General features: G+C 41.6%; 1 protein-coding gene across 7 annotated transcripts in view; it reads right to left on the bottom strand.

Moving 5' to 3' along the window:
* The window catches only part of PPFIBP2 (PPFIA binding protein 2), a 104,658-nt gene that overhangs the window by 59,409 nt on the left and 24,562 nt on the right, over positions 1 to 20,687 (bottom strand). For 5 of the 7 annotated variants that reach the window (XM_081198203.1, XM_081198206.1, XM_081198200.1 and 2 more), the window contains exon 3: positions 11,848 to 12,062. In XM_081198203.1, the coding sequence (XP_081054329.1) occupies positions 11,848 to 12,062 (215 nt within the window). Of the gene's footprint in view, positions 1 to 1,386; positions 1,507 to 1,818; positions 1,943 to 11,847; positions 12,063 to 20,687 lie in introns of those variants that run through there. The other 2 variants (XM_081198210.1, XM_081198201.1) reach the window with 2 other exon arrangements.

The raw sequence follows: 20,687 nt of genomic DNA, 5'->3' as shown, positions 1-20,687 counted from the left end.
GTACCCCACAGGAAGAACAAGATGTGAAAGACAGCTTCCAGCTTGTCCAAGCTGTGGGTTACTTGATCTGGCATGGAATTCTATCTCCCCAAGCAGTTTCCAACTACTGTAGCTTCCTCATCCAAATCTCACTATGGGCCAAACCAAGTATTATGTTCAATACATAGTTTAATGCAGGGTCATTTTTTCTACTTTGCATAACAGAAGCAGCAACAGCGGGGCCTAATCAGAATCATGGCTGGTGGCATTTTCTAAATCTACATAATATATCAAAATTGGGGGTGAAAAACTTAAGTGTGGGTATATTTCAGACATGTTGGTATGCAGTAACGTACTATGACAGCATATACAAATATACGCCCCAATGAAAACCTACGTAGGTCACTTAAAACAATCTCCCCAAGACCACCCATACTGGTTTCTATTTCAACAAATTAGACATCCCACAGACATTTCAATGAGTTTCAAGCCTTGAGGACAGCAAGTTCTGGCAGATTGCCAAGACAGCGTTCTCTTACCACCCACACATCATACCACCATTTATGGTGAGAGGAACGCCTGCTGTTAAGACACCTGAGCACCCTAGTCAGCATGCGTCTCAACTTAAAAACAAGGGCTCTCCATAGGCAATATACCCACCAACACCACCATCAATGGGCAAACTGAGAACAGGCTTCAGTTCAACAAACACTTCTATACCTCTCCCACTTCTTCACTTGTGGGTTATATACCTGAGAGAGCCAAGGAGATCCCATGATCTAATAAACACAGGAAAAAATAATGTTTGTTTCTCCCAGGGTAAGGAGCCTGGGGCAGGGACAGGGGCAGGGGCAGGGAGAGATTACGTGAGCCCAAAGCCAACTGCTACTCTCTCCCTGGGCATAATTCTCAGTGGAAATGAGAGGCAAAAGGAAGAATCTGAACACGTCCTAGAAATTAAAAGCACTGGAATCTGTGTTTTTGGACAGACTGGCGATACATGAGTAGGACCACCAAGACCACACTATTAGAAGATGGTAATTTATTTATTTTTTAAGAGAAGTTAGATTCTTGACTAGTTACTTCATCAGCTAAGCTTTACTACATGTATGTTTTCGGTTAAAATCTCCTAGGTCTTTAGTTAAGCTGACTGTACTTCCTATATGCTGCGGCTCTGAAAGCACTGGTTACAGAAGAGTTTTGTTTGATTGGCTTAGCACTTCCCCCATTATCCTACCACACTGAAGCACACCACTCAAGCCCAGCTGTCCCTGCCCAGAACCAGGTCCCCTCCCTGAAAACAGGCAATAAGTAATAAGGGAGTGCTACACCATCCTGTTTGCTAGCCTAAACACCTGAACACTAGCAGCACTTGTCAAAAACGGTCTTTTAAAATATCTAACATACCTATTTCTGGTTCAGCAACTTCTTCCAGATTTCATGCAACTGCACCTTGATTTTCCCCCTGCACCTTCTTCTGAGCCAAAAAGGAAATTAGAAATTCAGAGGCTTTTATCTGGCACTCCTGTCAGTGCCCTATCGGTTAGGAATGTTGATAAAGTACATTCCGTTGAGTCACATGCTACCTGAGTCTTAGTTTTATGTCAGCTTTGAGCTTTGGCCCCATGTAAATGCAAGAAAAAATAAGTTTAAACAAACTTTAAAACACCCACCTCTCTATTTAACAAACTGGTGTGAATGTTTTCTAAATAAGATACCTAGGAGTGATTGAAGCCATCCACCTTCCGGCCCATTCATTTTATTTTGTCCAGGATATAAAGAATATGTATTCTCAATTATGAAACACAGTGCATTTATTACTTGGCATTATATACTTACAAATGCAGAACTCTGCTGAAAGTAGACCACTTGCTACGTTGATTTAATAGTCCACTTTTTGTTTAGAAGTGTACGGTTTGCCATCTCTCCATGTCAGAAAATAAAAGTAAAGCGTCACTGTACAGACAAACTACTACTTCCTGGAACATAATCGGAAGAGTTAACCCTTGAGTTTACAAAACCAGTGGAACAAGATCTGCTTCTTTTTCCTAAGTACACACACTGATGAGCTCCTTCAAAGCATTTTAGACATTTTCATCACTTCCTTTTTCTTCTTTGTTTGTTGCTATGACTTTTAAAATTTATATACCACCACTCTATCCTAAAATAGCTCCCACTACAAATATAAAAGCAGCCACTGCATTAAAGCCACCTACCAACTTTGCTCCAGTGCTAATATTTCATTGACATTTTTGCAAACAAGGTCCCTTCAGAAGAAAGCCAAATACAGTCAAATAAAATCCTGCACGTTAAACATATGCAAATACTTTGTGGAATAAAGAAGTCTGTACTGTCCCTTTAGAAACCTGAAGAAAGTTAGCCAGATAAATCTCTCTGTAGAAAAAACAAGTTCTACAGAATGTGCACTCCCACAGAAAGCAACATTCTGCTATAGCTTCCCTTGCCTTTAAGGAGAGCTTTAGGTGATTAAATGAAAAAGAAGGGGGTGGGAGCTTACAGGGAATGAAGCATTCCCCCATATACTCTGGATCCAGATTCCATGTCAAGCATTCAAGTTTACAGTGGTACCTCGGGTTACGAACAGACCAGCTTACGAATACTTTGGGTTATGAACTCCACAAACCCAGAAGTAGGTGTTCCGGGTTGCGAACTTTTACCCTGGGATATGAACACAATCCGCTTCCAGGGCCGCGGGAGGCCTATGTAGGGAATCCGCGCCAGGTTAAGAACGGACTTCTGGAATGAATTAAGTTCGTAACCCGAGGTACCACTGTACAGTAATGTGACAAGGTGAGCCTAGAAACTGTAACCCGTGAATCCACCTTGAAAGTTGAACAGGTATGTTTCCCATGGCAAACTTTATGTATGCTTCTGCAAGTCCCATGAGAAAGGTGGGATATCACAGACTCACAATTTTTTAATACATGATCTAAGTTGTCTAGTCTCCACACTCATTACAGGGATTTTCTAATTACAGCATGAGTGGGAAACAACCAAAAACACTAGTAAACTTGGGTAGCTACATAATACCTTCCCAATATCTTTTAAAAAAAGAAAAACGTAATGTACAACTAAGCATTTTCTTACATTTTTATCACACACCCCCACCCTTTCTTTAAGCGGTTCTGGGTGCAGAACAATGAAAAACCACTATCAGAGATCTGCATAAAACACTACCAAACTAGAAATACAGTGCCTCGTGTTTCACTACTTGTAAACAAGAACATATTTAAACACATGTGATGTTTTAATTGCAAGCCCTATTACAGCTTATTTCGTCCTGTCTTCCTTTTTTCCCTTTCCAAGCCTGCATGATTAAACCAGACTCAGGTTGCATATCCTGAATGAAAAACAGAGTTCCCCTAGCAGGTGCAGTAGATTTTGGGATATCTAATGTGTGTTGTCACTGAACACCACTACTCTCAATACACCACTCTGTCTTCTCAGAAGCTGTAGCAGTAAATGGTACCTGCCTCTGGCTATAGGCAAGGATAAAGTCATGGTGTTCAGGCCACAATTTGAGGATCTCTATTTATTTAGGTCAGAAAGTCAGGTCTGCAGTAACTAGAAATACCAAGATATTACTTTTTTATATATAGAATAAATGAAATCCACATCACTAAAAAAAATGTGCTACTTTTCAGTTACAAATTTCACCTGTTAAAAATGTGTCCATTGGTTATGATTATAGGGCTAAAAATATTTCCAGCATGAAAAAATTATTTCAGGATGCGAGTTTCTATACATTTTTTTTAAAATGCCCCAAAGATTTTATTTTTGTGCCAGTGCATTGCTGTACAACAAGAGTACAACTTCAGCACTATTTTTTCCCTTGGTAATTTTCATACTAGAAACATTTGAGTGCAAGACAATGAACTGGTTTGCATGTAGTGCCCAGTCAAATCATGGCTTAACATGTGGGTCTCCTTGTAGCTGCTGTCCTCCTCCCCAGTCCTGCTGCTGCATCGTTGCAAGCTAAGCCATGGTTTGACTTAGCATGTGGTCCAAACCAGGGGTTGTGCTTTGTCTAGACAAACCATGAGCTGTGAAACAAAGAACACTTGAATGCAGCTCATGGTTCATCTGGAGGGAGACAAATCATGAGCCCAGGTTTGGACAACACACTAAGCCAAGCAGCAGGTGTGCAATGACAACAATCTCTTCTTTGGGAACCCCATGAACTCACTCTTAGCCATGGTTTGGCTAGCCTTATGTGCAAACCTGCTCATCGTTATATCACTAAATCTGATTGGAACGTATGTTGATATCACTGAGCACATTGGAAGCCAAAGCAGAGTAGAAATGAGCAAACTCTCCACAGATTAACTTGGACATTCCCCCCTCCCCCCCCCCAAAAAATGGAAGAACTCGAAATAATTTTTCCAAGTCAATCTGAGGGCTTGGGGAACTGCCTATGTGCACCAATCATCACTGTCTCCAAAAGTTTCTGCAGCTCAGACCACTTCCCATAACACACTTCCCCTTCTATTTACAAGTAATTGTAGAAGAAAGAGAAGCAATGACACACGGGGAAATAAGTAGAGAGACACCACTTTCTTAATAATTGGGCCCTAAATAATATTCTGTAGTTTTATGCATTTTTGTTCAGAAACACTAGAAATGCAAGATTCCTGCCCAAATTATAGGTTGCTATATTGGCCAGTTTAACTATACATTATATTTTTGGCATTGACAGTAAGATTAGTATATAATTACATAGCTCACTTCAACATTCAGAATACTTCCAGGAATGGCTTTTTGCGTTTTTTTAAATAATAAAAAAGTATTCAAACTAAAGGTCACTCTGGAATTGGGGGTGAGAGGATATTCTATTACATCTTCTTATGCAAACATAATTCTGATCCAAATCTTTCTTCTTAGCTATACTTTCGAGAGGAGTTTTAAGGTATTTTATCAATGCTGCCTTTAAGAATGCAGCATCAACATTTGCAAAATTAAAGCCATGTATCATATTATGTCAATACCAAGATCAGGCAATTGATGCTTCAAGGTGATTCAGTGATTTGCTCCAAAGCAAATCCTTAATTGTAAGGAAAGTCAAAAACTATTGTCATTTATTTAGTAGTAAGATATTTAAGAAGGATTTTTTCCATTCTTCAGTGCTGGTAGAACTAGAGCACTGTATCCTCATCATTTTTTAAAAACTTACAAAATAAATACCAATACCAAATCTCCCTCTCCCCTCAAAGTTGTAGAAGTATTCATAGTGCACATCTAAATACATTTTCAGAGTAGCAGTGGTAGCTGTAAATCCTTCATTAAGACCGAAAAGTCAACATTGAGAAATGTAAAGTCAGGTGGAGGAATAGTAACAAAGTATAAATGCTAATGGCCAAAATTGTGGAAACCTTTAAGAAAATTTATATTTTTGAAGTTTGATGGCTAATAACATCTCTTATTTAGAATAACACTATGAAATTAAATATCACTAGAAATATAATTTAATACAGGATATAATGCAACAAACTGTTTAATTATCTTTATTTTATCAAAAGTTATAGCCAAATAAAGAAGTTATACACAGAAAACCATGATAAAGAGTATTGCATAGCTTCTCATAATTTCTGTTAGTACTTTGTATGGATATCTTTTGCTGCAATTACAGCCCTACAATGGTGTCCCAAGGAGTGAACCAAGGATTTTGCATCTGTCAATTGTGCTTTATTCCTTGGTTGCTTCTTTAATCAGATTCACAGATTTTTCTGGATTCAGGTTAGCTGTTACATCGCTTTCTAGATGACCAGCCAACGTTTTTCACTGTTCTAGGTCAGTTTTCAGTTATGGAAATCCACTTCTTACATAAGGCAGCTATGCTTTCTTTTTTGAGTTATTAGGCTATAACATTTGATAGAATAAAGATACTTCAGCAGAGTTTGTTGCATCATATTCTGCATTAAATTATCTTTCTAATGGTATATAATTTTATGGTATTATTTTGTGGTGTTATTCTAAGAAGGACTGCTGTTATGAGCCATCAAACCTTAGAAATACAACTTTCCCCAAAAGTTTCCACTAGTGTATAGTTCAGCAGATCATGCCAAGAATGGTTTAGTGTATAATTTTTAATGTTAAGATTACTACCCACTTTGTGATCCTCACTGCTAAAATATTTAGCAAATAATTATGTCATTGTATCCAATATCAGCAAGTAACCAATAATTATCTCAGTTTGTGTTCTGTTGTTTAGAAGCCTAAAGTATTCCCAGAGATAAGTGTTATTTAGTGAGCACACACACAGAAACAGAGACACAGACAGTGTTTTCACATATGAATACATATGGATACAATGACTTAATACTTCAATGCCATACAACATTACAATATAGCTCCAAGTGTTGCATAAACAGATACCGTCAACTTCCTACTCTTGTTCGGAAGGAAAACTATTTGGCACAGTTACCCAGATTGCTGTTTGAAATAAATGCTGTGCATCCAGTCCTCCATATTTTGTAAAAGAAACACTTCATTTCCCCCCTCATTCCATCAAACAGAAACCAGACCAACAAGATTACATCCACAGTAGGTTTTTAATTCTAGATCTTTTATTTTATTTTTTGGAAGATCCAGCACCTATCTGCATTGTTTATTTACTGACATTTATTTACTTACATGTCTATTTACTTACACATCCCATCTTAATACAAGCCTTCACAAAGCAGCTTGCAATAAGTTAATGAATACGAACATCATTAAAAATAGGGATAGGGGAACTTGTGACCCACTGAAGGTGGTTGTCTGCCCCAGGTATGCATGACCAACAGGCAGGTGTGATGCGAGTTGTAGTTCAGTAACATCTGAACTACAGATGTTCACGAGACTCCTCAAATGCCTAACCTACTTAAACTCAAAAGACTGGTAACTGGACAAATCGATTTGGCAAAGCTTTAGGCTAGACTCCCGAAATGTAGAGCTTTGTTCCAAAATCCCCTGTATGTACGGTAACTTTGTTCTTGGGATACTGTCATTGTCAGGGAAAAGAGGGGACTTTTGTCCATTCTTCCTTCTCCCTGCAACTTCCTGTGGCTCCTGAAAATCTGCTTTGGAGGGTTGGGACCTTGTACTGGAGGCTGCAGGAGAAAGGGGGGATTGGGATTCCACTGGATCCTTTCTCTAAGGGAAGCCTCTGCTGGATAGCAGTACTGGAAGGAGGTCTTCTCTCCATGAAAAGGTTAGTCAGGAGACAACCCTACATCCAGCCCGCCTTTAAAAAAAAGGCTCAGAGGCCAAAACTGCCTTTGACAATATGGACTGGCCTGTAATTTAAGCAGGCAAGCCATTTTTCGCTTTTGGTAGAAGTGCCAATCTGTGGTGGGCTGGGCAATGTGGTTAGAAGCAAGTTGTACTTTCCTCCCAGACAAGGTTTATTTGCACAGCGTATGAACTCTAGATTCAATACCTCAATTCCAACACTTGCAAGAAGAAGGGACAACAAACTGAACACTCATATTTTCATTACTGACATTCTTTTACTGAAAGGGATGTATCAAGTAAGACAAAGATTGCTTTCTTCAAAGCCAGTGAATTGGACTTTATTGTATGTTAAGATCTAAGGAGGCATGTTCCTTTCCTAAGGGCACTTCATATGTGTATTACAATTTTTTTCAACAGATCACAGAGACTCTGGGAACATCAGGATTTGGACCAACTCCAAAACATACACAACTGCTTTCTGATGGAGAAAAAAGGGAGAGGGGTTGTGTTCTGTGAGAAGAAGAATGATTGAATGAAATGAGTACCTGAATGTTTGTTCTTAAGCCTGACAAAAACAGAGCCGCACAAGGGAAATTTTACTTGCAAAGCAGACGTTCTGGCAACAATAACTTGACTTAGAACAACAACAAAGGATGACAACACATGTAGTGCAAAACCTTAAAGTGGACTAAACCTTGAAGTGGAGTCTCTCTTGAATCGCTTTCATCAAAGCACACCTTCACATTGGCTTTGAAGGGATTTGTGTCAGATGAGAAGCACACATTGACTGTAGAAAGACGACATGGCCTAATCAGGAAGTATCAGTTTACGATCACTGAACTCAAAAGGAGAAACTGAGGACATTGAATGAGTAATCAATAGCAGAGCCACAGTCTGTAGGGCAGGAAGCTGTTGTATTGCCCACCTTTCACCACAGACACAATCATTAATGGGATAGAACTATATATTTGCTAAAGATACAAAGTTAAGTACGTCATATTTCTAATTCAGATGAACAATGGATGCCAGTTAGGCTGTTTGAGTTTTAAAGAACTGTAATGCAACACTAAGAATGCAACTGGAAACCTTGACCTCCAGATCACTTGCTAACTAAACAGATTGCAGTGGTTTTCAGACTGCTAGCTTGTCACCACATTTGAACTAATGACCTACAGATGAAAGGTACAGATGGAAAGGTGCTATTTCCATTCTCCCCCTAAACATGTAGCGGTTGGATGAATGTATAAAAAGAGCTGGGAAGGAAAACTTCTTAACCACTAATACTGAATTCCAAGTTTGTTTGTTTTTCAAGCTGTAGAAGTGGATGCAGGAAACTAACCAGAACCTTGATTGATAGGAAACATCTGGGAAACGTATTTGGAGATACCTTACAATTCCTGTACAGAAATCCATTTTATTAACACCCAAAAGATAATTCTGTCATATTGCGTATATATGAGGATAAAGGTAATCTCAGCAAAGGTTTATGTATAAATATTTAGAGTTTTAAAGATAGCGTTCTGTTGATTAATTTTCCATTTGGGGCCAAATTGTATCAAATAATGTTAACCCTGGTATTTGTCAACCAGAGCACGCTTCACAAGGAGTTAAGCAGAAGTTAGCATAGAATGAATATTAGCACAGAATGAAAAATAGTGAAGCCAATTGTGCATGAAGTCAATCATGCTTAACAACCGAGAGCCAAAACTAGCATGACTTGACATATATTAATTAAGTAGAGAGAGAAAAAGAAGTGTTGTGGTTTCTCAATATTGGGCAATTTCCTGTACAGGAAGCTCCTAGCAGCGTATGCATTCATTTACTTGTAAGATTATTACAAAACAAATCTGCTGTCAAATAAAATACCCGTTTCCTACCTTTATGTCTGTAATTAATAATAAGACTACTACAGAGGAAACATTGAAAAAAAATAAGATACTAAGACTCTTAAGATTTATGCTTCAAGGCTATCTAACATAAATAACTACTGTATTTTTAAAAACATAGTACATGCACTGCTAGACTTGCACCATATGGCAAATTTTCAGATCCCCACTATGGGGTGGACCTTCCATGTATCTAGCTTCTTTAGACAAACTGTCCTATTTTAGACGGCAAAATCCTGAACGGTAAGAGCCAACTTGATGAGACAGACAGCCCATTCAAAGTGAAATGTTTAGAAATCTGCATCAGTCTCCAGTTTCCAGTGCTATGTTGCTAATTGTGACACAATACCTTGGAGGCATGCAATCTGAAGCCAGGTCACTTTGCTAACAAACAACCTGAAAGTGTTCCATAGTCCTAGTACACATTAACTTGTTCCAAAGCGACAGGACACATTAACCTGCAAGACAAAGTCTCCTTGGCATTCTAGGAACTCTTTCCCAAACTAGGTCGGAGGCCAAATTCACAAAACTGCTTTTGCACAGTTTGTTGTTGGTGCTATGTCACTATCAACCATCATGTTCAGAATTGGCTGACTCCATACACATATTTTGCAAACCTGCCATTGGTCAATGTCGCAGTGCTACCTTATGTTTTATCAGTCCATCCAATCCTATGTTGCCTACTCTGAGTGGCAACCATTTCTGAAAGTCTTTGAGCTACGCTATGCTCAAAGCAGATCTGTCTGTTAAAGTCAGACCCACCTCTAGCACAATCACACAGAAAGGGGGGGGGGCTGTCAGTAAAAGGGACAGGTGGCAAATGCAGAAATCTCACCATACCCATGACTCATTTCCCCTTAGCCTTCCTTTGAACACTCTTCTCCCTTCATCTGCCTTCGGATACAGGAAGGAAGCCTGGCTGGGAGGAAAAGGAGCTGTTGGGAAATAAGCGGTGGGCAAGTGGAAGTGTCACACTCCTTATATCATCCTGAAATCAGGTGCTTCTTCTACTTCAGAAGTCACAAAGTAGGTGAGCAGAGTGTTCTTTGAGACTGTGCATAACTCCCCATCTGCTGATACCATGTCTACTCCTGCCAGGAAGTTTTGACTTCCTCCTGGACTATCTCCATGGACCACTCCTACTGTTTCACTCCTACTTATGGGGCCTGATCCAGAGACTATTACAGTGGTACCTCGGGTTACAGATGTTTCAGGTTATAGATGCTTCAGGTTACAGACACTGCTAACCCAGAAATAGTTCCTCGGGTTAAGAACTTTGCTTCAGGGTGAGAACAGAAATCGTTCTCCGGCGGTGACGCCCCATTAGCTAAAGTGGTACCTCAGGTTAAGAAGAGTTTCAGGTTAAGAATGGACCTCCAGAAAGAATTAAGTTCTTAACCTGAGGTACCACTGGGGATGATGATGATAAGGAAGTTCAGAGCAAGGTGCCACCAGGATGCTGATGATCTCTCTGCAACATCTAAATAAGCAGAGGCCATCTATGTCCTAAACTGGTACCTGGTTGAAGTCATGGGCTGGATGGGGGCTAATAGCTGCAATGGAATTCTGACCTTATGGATGGTTGATCTAGGACTTCGGTTTATATACCAGCTCTGGACGGGGTTGCAATCTATCTGAAAGAGCACATGCATAGTTTTGGGGGTGCTCCTAGATTCATTGCTGACACTAAAGGCTCAGGTGATTTCAGTGGTTCACAGTGCCCATTGCCAACTTCAGCTGGTGCACACCTATGCCCACACCTTGACAGGGATAGCCTTGCCACAGTAACCTCACAATTACATAGGTAACCTCACAATTAAGACTACTGTATGGGGATATAGGGACGCGGGTGGCGCTGTGGGTAAAAGCCTCAGCGCCCAGGACTTGCCGATCGAAAGGTTGGCGGTTCGAATCCCCGCGGCAGGGTGCGCTCCCGTCGCTCGGTCCCAGCGCATGCCAACCTAGCAGTTTGAAAGCACCCCCGGGTGCAAGTAGATAAATAGGGACCACTTACTAGCGGGAAGGTAAACGGCGTTCCGTGTGCTGCGCTGGCTCGCCAGATGCAGCTTGTCACGCTGGCCACGTGACCTGGAAGTATCTTCGGACAGCGCTGGCTCCCGGCCTCTAGAGTGAGATGAGCGCACAACCCTAGAATCTGTCAAGACTGGCCCATACGGGCAGGGGTACCTTTACCTTTATGGGGATATAGGTGGGGTTACTCTTGCACCTGGTTTGGCAGCACAGCTGTTGTAAAATGTTGCTGCTAGGATTCTTAGCGCAACATTCAACTTTACATATGTGCTCCAGGGGGAGAGGCGCTTGTTCTATTTGGCAAGCAGAATTGTGCTGACAGAACATTTGCATTAGCTCACTGTTGAATTCCACCCATGGACTCTTAATGTTTAATCCTCTGTTTTGTACACTAATCACTTTTACGTGCAATATAAAATTGTGTTTTACTTTTTGGGAAATCTTATTGACTGTTGTATTTTTAAGTAAACTCCTAAAAGTTCCTTATTATATTAAGTGGCATAATCTTTTTTTTATAAATAAGCCCTGCAAACTGGAATTCTTCAACTAGAGCTATCATGGTTTGAACCTAGGAAAAGCAATGCACTATGATCTCTCTTAAAGGCCAGTAGCACCTGTACAAAGGAACTCCTATCTGCTGGTTAGCTGGCTGCTTATTTCAATGCACGAGTCTTTAGTCTCTCAATATAATATGGAAACACATTGAGTTTCTCCTTACCAGATTTTCTTCCAGCCAGGCATGTATGCATGCTGCTGTGGTCCCTGGGATCTGATTCCGCAAAGCTTCTCTCTCTTGTGGATCCTTGACCATTTCTAATGCCAGCTTCAAGTCTTCCAGAAGATGAAGGATCTGTAGTGTGCCGAAATATACTGACTGAGCAGGTGACACCATGTCATAGACGCCATTTGTATATTCCGCAGCTGCTTTGGTACCTAAAAGAAAACAAGAAAAACCCAAAAAAGCAATTTAGGAGGAACCAGTTACTTATAAGTTATTTACATGCAAGATACAATAATGGTAACATTCACAGGGGATGGGAAGTAAGGCCGAAATTATCCTATCTGACCAATCCTTACAGCGTTATAATCCATTCCACTCACCAACAGACATAATTGAATGCTGCCCAGCACAGTTATGACCTGTTAAAACAGCACACTGAAAACATACAAAACCAAACGATGACCTGAAAATGGAACAAAATTGGGCAAACTCCAAAACAAAGCTACTAAGTTTCAAAAAGTTTTCCAGAAATGTTATTCAAAACACGAGTAACTTGCTGAAGGAACTTTTTACTTAACTTCTGTAATTTTGCACCCCCATTTTTAGATCTGCCCCCCTGCCCCCCACCCCCGCTGCAACTCAACATTACTCTTTATTTTTGTTTACCTATCATAATCACTCAATAATTATAGTAATCTCAGGGTGGATATGCCAAAGATAATTTCAGTCTTAGGGAAAAAATTGAAGATAGCAAATCCAAACCAGCTACCTGCAATTGCCCCTACAAACCATTAGGTGTCACCATCTTTTCAGGGACACACTACTAAAAACCACAAGTATTTATTTATTTATTTTACAATTTTGCAGGGAAATGCAAGGGTATTTTTACTGCCATCATAAATGTCAAACAAGTTTGCTTTAGCCCACTTTTAACAGTGCAATTCCTCCAGCACTTTCACACATGTAATCATTTGAATAATTACTTTGTCAGGTCCAACTGAGACCTTTTTGTGTTTGTATTCCAACAAGCAGTGCTTCTCTAAAGCTTCCGTTCAATTGGGTGGTGCTTGTGAGACACTCCACAAAAGCTCTTTGGAAATAAATAGAAGTGGTCAAAAGCTATGTTAAGGAACAAGGCATCACTGTTTAAGAACACAAGAGCGTTGATCAGGCAAAAGGCTTATCTAGTCCAGCAATGCTTTCCATGAAATGTGGGAAATCAGATGCCCCTTAGAAGCCCCAAAGCAGGGGCCATCTCCTGTTGTTGCTCCCAATTCAGAGGCATTGCAGCCTTAGATCCCAAAGGTGGCATATAGCCATAATGACTAGTAGCCACTGAAAACCTTGGCCTCCAATAATTTGACCAACTCCTTTTAAACCCAGAGATCCACACATACAGGTTTCCTAATCATCGTCTCCATTTGTACTCAAAAATCCTTAAACCTGTTTCTCACTTCCACTGTGTATTCATAAGGGATTTGATTTAGATTGTATCTTACTGGCCCAGTGGTTTTTCCTACTTTTTTCAGTTGAGGCTTGAATTTTGCTATAAGAAGCTGATGATCTGAGCCACAGTCAGCTCCAGGTCTTGTTTTTGCTGACTGTATAGAACTTCTCCATCTTTGGCTGCAGAGAATATAATCAATCTGATTTCGATGCTGCCCATCCGGTGGTGTCCATGTGTAGAGTCGTCTCTTGTGTTGTTGGAAAAGTGTGTTTGTGATGGCCAGCTTGTTCTCTTGAGAACTCTATTAGCCTTTGCCCTGCTTCGTTTTGAACTTGCCAGTTGTTCCTTTTATCTCTTGATTCCCTGCTTTAGCATTCCAATCCCCTATAATGAGAAGAACATCCTTCTTTGGTGTCACTTCTATAAGGTGTTGTAAGTCTTCATAGAATTGGTCAATTTCAGTTTCTTCAGCACCAGTAGTTGCTGCATAAACTTGGATTACTGTGATGTTAAAAGGTCTGCCTTAGATTCATATCAAGATCATTGTATCATTTTTCGATTGCATCCCAGTACAGCTTTTGCCCCTCTTTTGTTGACTATGAGGGCCACTCCATTTCTTTTACGGAATTCTTGCCCATAGTAGTAGATATGATGTCATCTGAACTGAATTTGCCAATTCCCATCCATTTTAGTTCACTGATGCCCAGAATGTCAATATTTATTCTTGCCATCTCATTTTTTACCACATCCAACTTACCAAGATTCATGAGTCTTACAATCCAGGTTCTTATGCAATATTTTTCTTTACAGCATTGGACTTTCCTTTCGTTTCCAGGCATATCCGCAACTGAGCGACCTTTCGGCTTTGGCCCAGCCGCTTCATCAGCTCTGAATCTACTTGTACTTGACCTCTACTCTTCCTCAGTAGCATGTTGGACGCCTTCCGACCTGAGGGGCTCATCTTCCAGCGTCATAACTTTTATATGCCTGTTGTCTTTGTCCATGGAGTTTTCTTGGCAGGAATACTGGAGTGGCTTGCCGGTTCCTGCTCCTATTTCTTCCTACATACATTAAAAATGTAATCCTGTCATCATGCTGCACTTCACATGGCCAGGTCAGAGCAGTGTGGGTGGTAGGCGGCCTAGGTGAACTGTTCAATGAGGGGAGAGGCACTTCATAGCATGGTCTGTGGCAAACCGCTCTATGAAGTGCCAAGCCCTCCCTTAAAAGGTAGGGGTTTGGGGCAAGCTGCGAAAGGAAGGGGGTGGGGAGAAAGCTGTGGAGGCAGTGGAGCTTGGGGTGAGCTATGAGGGGAGAGGAGGTTTGGGCAAGCTGTGAGGGGATAGACAAAGGGGTGGATGAGATGAAAAAGGAGAGGAGGCCAGGGGAGTGAGCAGGGGTATCAGTATTTTATAATATTTATAGGCTACCTTTCAATGAATGCACTAAAATGTGGCTTATGATGTTAATATTTCCTTTTTTAAATCAAAAACAAAACTGAGTGCTTCTTTAATTTCAGGAAATCCATGTGTAATATGTGTGGGGTTGCTCGTGCGTAAGTTACCGCCACTCCTGGCTGTGTTGCCTGGTTAAACCTTTCTGTCTGGACAGCCCTTCACTTCGTGGCTGCCTCAGTCGCTAGCAGAATCCGTCAGTGGGCGTTTCTTAAACCTTTTCCAACATAAAAGTTGTTTGACGCCAAGTCTCCTCCTACTCTCCCTGCGCGGAAGTCTTCTGCGCAGGGAGGGCGTGAGTAGCGGAGGACCTGTGCTCTCCCCGCTGGTGTCCGGTGAAGAGTCCTGGAGCCCTCTCTCCGATTCCCCCATCTGCCCCCCTTTATCCCTGGTGTTGCGGTGATTAGCTTCCCCATCTGCTGAGCTGCTTCTCTCCCTGCTGGGCCCTTCTCCAGCATCATTTGAGAGCCTTCCCTCCGCCTCTAACTCCGATGTCAGTTCCCTGACACCATGTTGATTAGTTTACAACTTACAAATAAGTTGGTACATACATATATGGAATGGACCCATTTTCAATGTGGAGTTCCAGGGGGTCCCCCCAACCATCCAAAATAGATTTACAGAGGGTATAGGAAGCTGCAGGTAGGAGGGGGAAATAATGGAAATAATCTCCCCGCTTTCCCAGGGAAAGATTCTAGTGAGCAGAGTTCCACTCATAGGTCGTCCCATGTCAAATACACAACATTCGAATAGGGCAGAGTTAAAACTATAACATCCCAACGTCAAGCACCAGTGAAGGTCTGGAAGAGCAAGTGCATTTCTAAAAGACACCTAAACACCATGAATGTGGCTGTTTGCCTAAGGGGCAGAAGGAAGGTGAATCTATAGTATGGGTGGCACCACAGAAAAGGCCCTTCCTCTGATGTCCACTAGGGTGTGGCACAACAAGGTTAGTTTTCAAAGTGGTTTGTCAATTCTGAATGGAGAGTTGCTACATAGGAATACCTCAAAGGAAGCCCAGGATCTGTTCACAACTGCTTGTAAATTAATATGCTACTTGTTCAGATTGTAGCTATGACTTAGGCAAAAGTTGGACAAAAAGCAAAAGAATATTAGAAAATATCCAAATATCACAGGGTAGAGATATTCCAGAGTTGCTTTTATTATGGGGTGTGGGCAGCATAGGCACCAGCATATGACGGCAGAAATACAATCTCCATGACACCCTCTCTTCCAGCCACATGCCATTCTTTTGTGCAGTGTTATTTTTAACCCAACTTTTTGTGGTTGCCATATTAGCCCTTTCACTTTCTGGCTGGAAGGGGGAGAAGGGGAGAAATGACATTGCCTGCAGAGGAATTCACGATGAAGCACACAGAAAGCGAAGTGAAGTAGAAATGCAGGCAAGGACTTAAACCATACCATTTCCCATTTAGTCAACCGAGCATAAACATGGCAACATAGGTTACAGAGCTGCTGCCTCTGATTTGGCTCCTAACTCACCTTCACACTTGAAATTTATTCACCCAGAAAGATATCCAAAGCAAGCAAGCAAGCAAGCTATGCACGTTAGAAGGGTGAAATGTAACGGCTTAATGTAATGGTTTAACAAAGTGGTAACCATATAGTATTTTCTCAGTAATTTTCATTATTTGTTGAATATTTAATTAATTCTGTTTTCTCTCTCTGTCTCTTTTTTACCAATGCTTTATTGTTTGGGTTTATTACAACTGCATTGAGATTTCATTGCAACCAAGAAGTATATATGTTCTGAAATAAAAAACAAATTGACTGCAGGAGGGGGAAAAGTTCAATGCTTTATGCCAACTGAAAAGGTTAATGAATGACAAAATACTTCCAAGTGTTATGGAAGTTAGTATTTATACAGGAAGATGCTTAATAATAATAATAATAATTTATTATTTGTACCCCGCCCATCTGGCTGGGTTTCCCCAGCCACTCTGGGCGGCTTCCACAGAGACCAAAAATACACTAAAATGTCACACATTAAAAGCTTCCCTGAACAGGGCTGCCTTAAGATGTCTTCTGAATGTCAGGTAGTTGTTTATCGCTTTGACATCTGATGGGAGGGCGTTCCACAGGGCGGGCTCCACTACCGAAAAGGCCCTCTGCCTGGTTCCCTGTAGCTTTGCTTCTCGCAATGAGGGAACTGCCAGAAGGCCCTCGGGACTGGACCTCAGCGTCCGGGCAGAATGATGGGGGTGGAGACGCTCCTTCAGGTATACTGGGCCGAGGCTGTTTAAACTGATAAGCAAATATCTCACACTGTGGGTTAAACCACAGAGCCTAGGGCTTGCCGATCAGAAGGTCGGCGGTTCGAATCCCCGCGACAGGTGAGCTTCCGTTGCTCGGTCTCTGCTCCTGCCAACCTAGCAGTTCAAAAGCACGTCAAAGTGCAAGTAGATAAATAGGTACCGCTCCGCCGGGAAGGTAAACGGCGTTTCCATGCGCTGCCCTGGTTCGCCAGAAGTGGCTTAGCCATGCTGGCCACATAACCCTGAAGCTGTACGCTGGCTCGCTCAGCCAATAAAGCGAGATGAGTGCTGCAACCCCAGAGTTGGTCACGACTGGACCTAATGGTCAGGGGTCCCTTTACCTTTAATGGTCATTCTACAGTTTTCGCTCACTGCATGCAACAAGCTTCAAATTGCATCCTTATGTTTTATCACGTGGCTCTTCCTGACTATGCGAGTCCCAAGACCAGCATGGTCCCGACCTGTAAATGGCTTCCCTGGCATTGGAAGTCTCCACGCCAGGGAAACCATTTAAGGGAAGCAATTTCAAGGCCGCCCCTAATGGCAAGCAGTACCAAGAGACCCTTAATCCAGAAAGTTTAGGTAGCATGTATAATTTTTCCTGCCCATCGATTCTCACAAAAACCCTGAGAAATAGGATTGGCTGAGAGGTAATGACCACCTCAAGATCACCTAATGAGCTTCATGGCGGAGTGGGGATGTGAACCTAAGTCTTCCCAAACACAGCCCAGTCTCTAACCACTGTGGACAGTATACTCTGTAGACCAGCCTTGACTGAAGAACAGGTCAGAAGACTTAAGCAGAAGAGAGCCTTGTAAACACTGTTTTCAATGGTTCCCTTTGCCTATGTTACTGCTAGTTTTATAATTCCCTCCCCTCCAGCAAGTCTTGTTCTGTTTTAAAGGTTTTACTTCTCTTACAGTTATAATTCTAGGTAATATGCACTTGAGGGCCTCCTGTTTTGACTCATGCCACCTTGTAGAGATTCTGCTTTGCCTTTAAAAGCCACAAAATAGCCCCTGGAGAACTGAGCATAATCATTGGACTCCAGTAGTTATGAAATGCTCAGGGCAATTAAGAGTTTGAAGGATGGTTGAGGAAAATTGAAATTGGCTCTTTGAACTCCTAACAGCCTGTAGTATCTTAAAAGAGGAATTAGAGCTAGAGCATGTATGTATTCAAACTTTTAAAGGCACTGATCCCCAAATGAGTCCTGTATGGATGTAGTAATCACCCTTTCATCTGTGAAGGGGGCAGAGCATAACTGTGAGGCAGATATCAGCCCCAATGCCAAATGGATTTAGGGCTAGGACACCAAATTCCTGCTCATCTCACCTTGGAACTCAGCAATCAATGCTATAAGGCAGCTTTGGAAGCCTGCTCCATGCAGGTATTGCTAGACTACAACTCCCATAAGCCTAAGCCAGAACTCAGTTCTCAATTATTTGTTTCCACCTTCCTTGCCTACATCCTACAGTTCTTCACAAGCACTGCTTGTGAGGTTGGGGTGGCGGCGTGCGGAATCACATACAGTGGTACCTCAGGTTACATACGCTTCAGGTTACATACGCTTCAGGTTACAGACTCCGCTAACCCAGAAATAGTGCTTCAGGTTAAGAACTTTGCTTCAGGATGAGAACAGAAATCGTGCTCCGGCGGTGCGGCGGCAGCAGGAGGCCCCATTAGCTAAAGTGGTGCTTCAGGTTAAGAATAGTTTCAGCTTAAGTACAGACCTCCGGAACGAATTAAGTACTTAACCCAAGGTACCACTCTATTCAAAGGCATAAGAAAAGATTGCAAGGTGAAGATCCTAGCAGTATCACAGCCATACAATTCAGATATTCCATTATAATCAAAATAAGTTGGATAAGCTATGTCTTTGTACTGCTGGGAGCAAATTTATGGAGTTAAGTTTTCCATTTCATTAACACTGATGGAACTACCAAGGCAAATCGGTTCTTTTTGTTACATTAAGCCACACTTGGAAGAAGCATCTGGGGAATGTGGTTTAAAGTTCTTAATGTAGGACTGGAAAACTTGTGGTCCCCCAGGATTTGTTGGCCCACAACTCTCATCAGTCCCAGCCACTGTGGCCAATGGCCAAGGATTATAGGAGCTGTGCTCCAACAATGTCTAGGGACCAGAGGTTCTCCATTCCTGGGATAACGGCTTTGTCCCTAGCTACCTTAGGGCTTATCTGTACCTATCTTTCCTCCACACTTCCCAGGCACTGCCCATGCTTTAAAGTTCCATGTCCAAGTGCTCTGGAGCTTTCCCCATAAAAACCCGCTCTTTAAAGCTGAAGTGCAACAAACAGCAATTTGGGTTTTCTGCAAATTGTCGTTTGCTCTGTTTCAGCTCTGGAGCAAAAGAAAGAGCTCTCAGGCATGGAGCTTTAAAGATCAGACCTGTGCCTGGAAAGGGCAAGGCAAAAGGTAACTGTGCATAAGCCCTTACTGTTATAGCAGCCATCTATGTTGTGTATGTTGGGGGGGGGGTACAGATTATCCACATAGTTCTCTAAATATTTAAATTAGCTATAATTCTGTGGTGCTTCCCAATGTGAGGTCATCCATGTAAGCCAGACAAAAGACAGTCTCCAAGGTTTTCTGTTTGTTTTTATTTGCACAGAGAGATTTTACCACACTCAATTTGATGGGGTTGTTTCAAGCACAGGGTCTCACAGTGCTAATGCACTTGCATAACATGTTAGTTAAGGGATTGGACACACTCATTATAATTTCTTCTGCATTTGCAAGGCAGAGACAGCTAGCTAAGGCTGACCATCCAGCATCCTTAATTCTCAGAGCAGTTATCATTATAGATGTACCAAAGCAGAAGAGCCTAGAGACACTGACTTATCTGTCAAATTTTATCACGTCAAATGCAATTCTACTTGGTGATCTGGTCTGACAGTCTTACCCTCATACGCTCCAGATGTAATATCATATTTCCACTGAGCACAATTGCAAGCAAGAAAGCTTTTATTTTGACTTGCTCTGGATTCATTCCAAGTCTTCTTCTTGTTCTTTTAGGTAGAAAAACAGTCTATAATATGCCCAATTTCAGTTACTTACATTGTTACCTTGAACAAGTCCACCACATACCGAACTCATATGCAATGTTATATATTATCAATTAAAATTACCAGGTCACCTTTTTTCCCCTTGAGGCATCCATATCTATGGATGGTGCGGTGATGTTCACCCCTATCACAGGGACATTTTGACGCTCTTTCAAGGCAAGTGGCTCTTTCCCTAGGCTTGGTTTGGCCTAATTAAAGAAGGGGAGGGAATGGACTATGTGCTATAATGCAAGCATTTCAAATGTAATTAACACCTGACCTGCCCATGTGGGACCTGAAAAAATGTTCGGAATTTGATCTGAGTAGAAAAATAAACTGATCTCACATTTTTGAAAGGGAAAAGTTGCTAGAAGGGCAGCCATGTTGTTGTTGTTTCAGGACTGGTCCTCCTGCATTCTCCTAAGATCTTCAGAAAGTCATCTGTACACAAGCAGAATTCTGCAAAACATTGTGATACAGGGACTTTCTCTCCATAGAAACGTGGAGCTATGCAAAGCTGTCTGGAAACTCCCACTGCCTGGTGGGCGGATCTTACACAGTTTGTGTTAGGGTCAACATTTCAAACATAAGTTATA

Source organism: Podarcis bocagei, assembly GCF_964188305.1.
Source record: "Podarcis bocagei genome assembly, chromosome: 1".
Taxonomy (NCBI): Eukaryota; Metazoa; Chordata; class Lepidosauria; order Squamata; family Lacertidae; genus Podarcis; species Podarcis bocagei.
The sequence above is the reverse complement of the archived record's forward strand: the minus strand, read 5'-3'. Positions and strand labels throughout refer to the sequence as shown.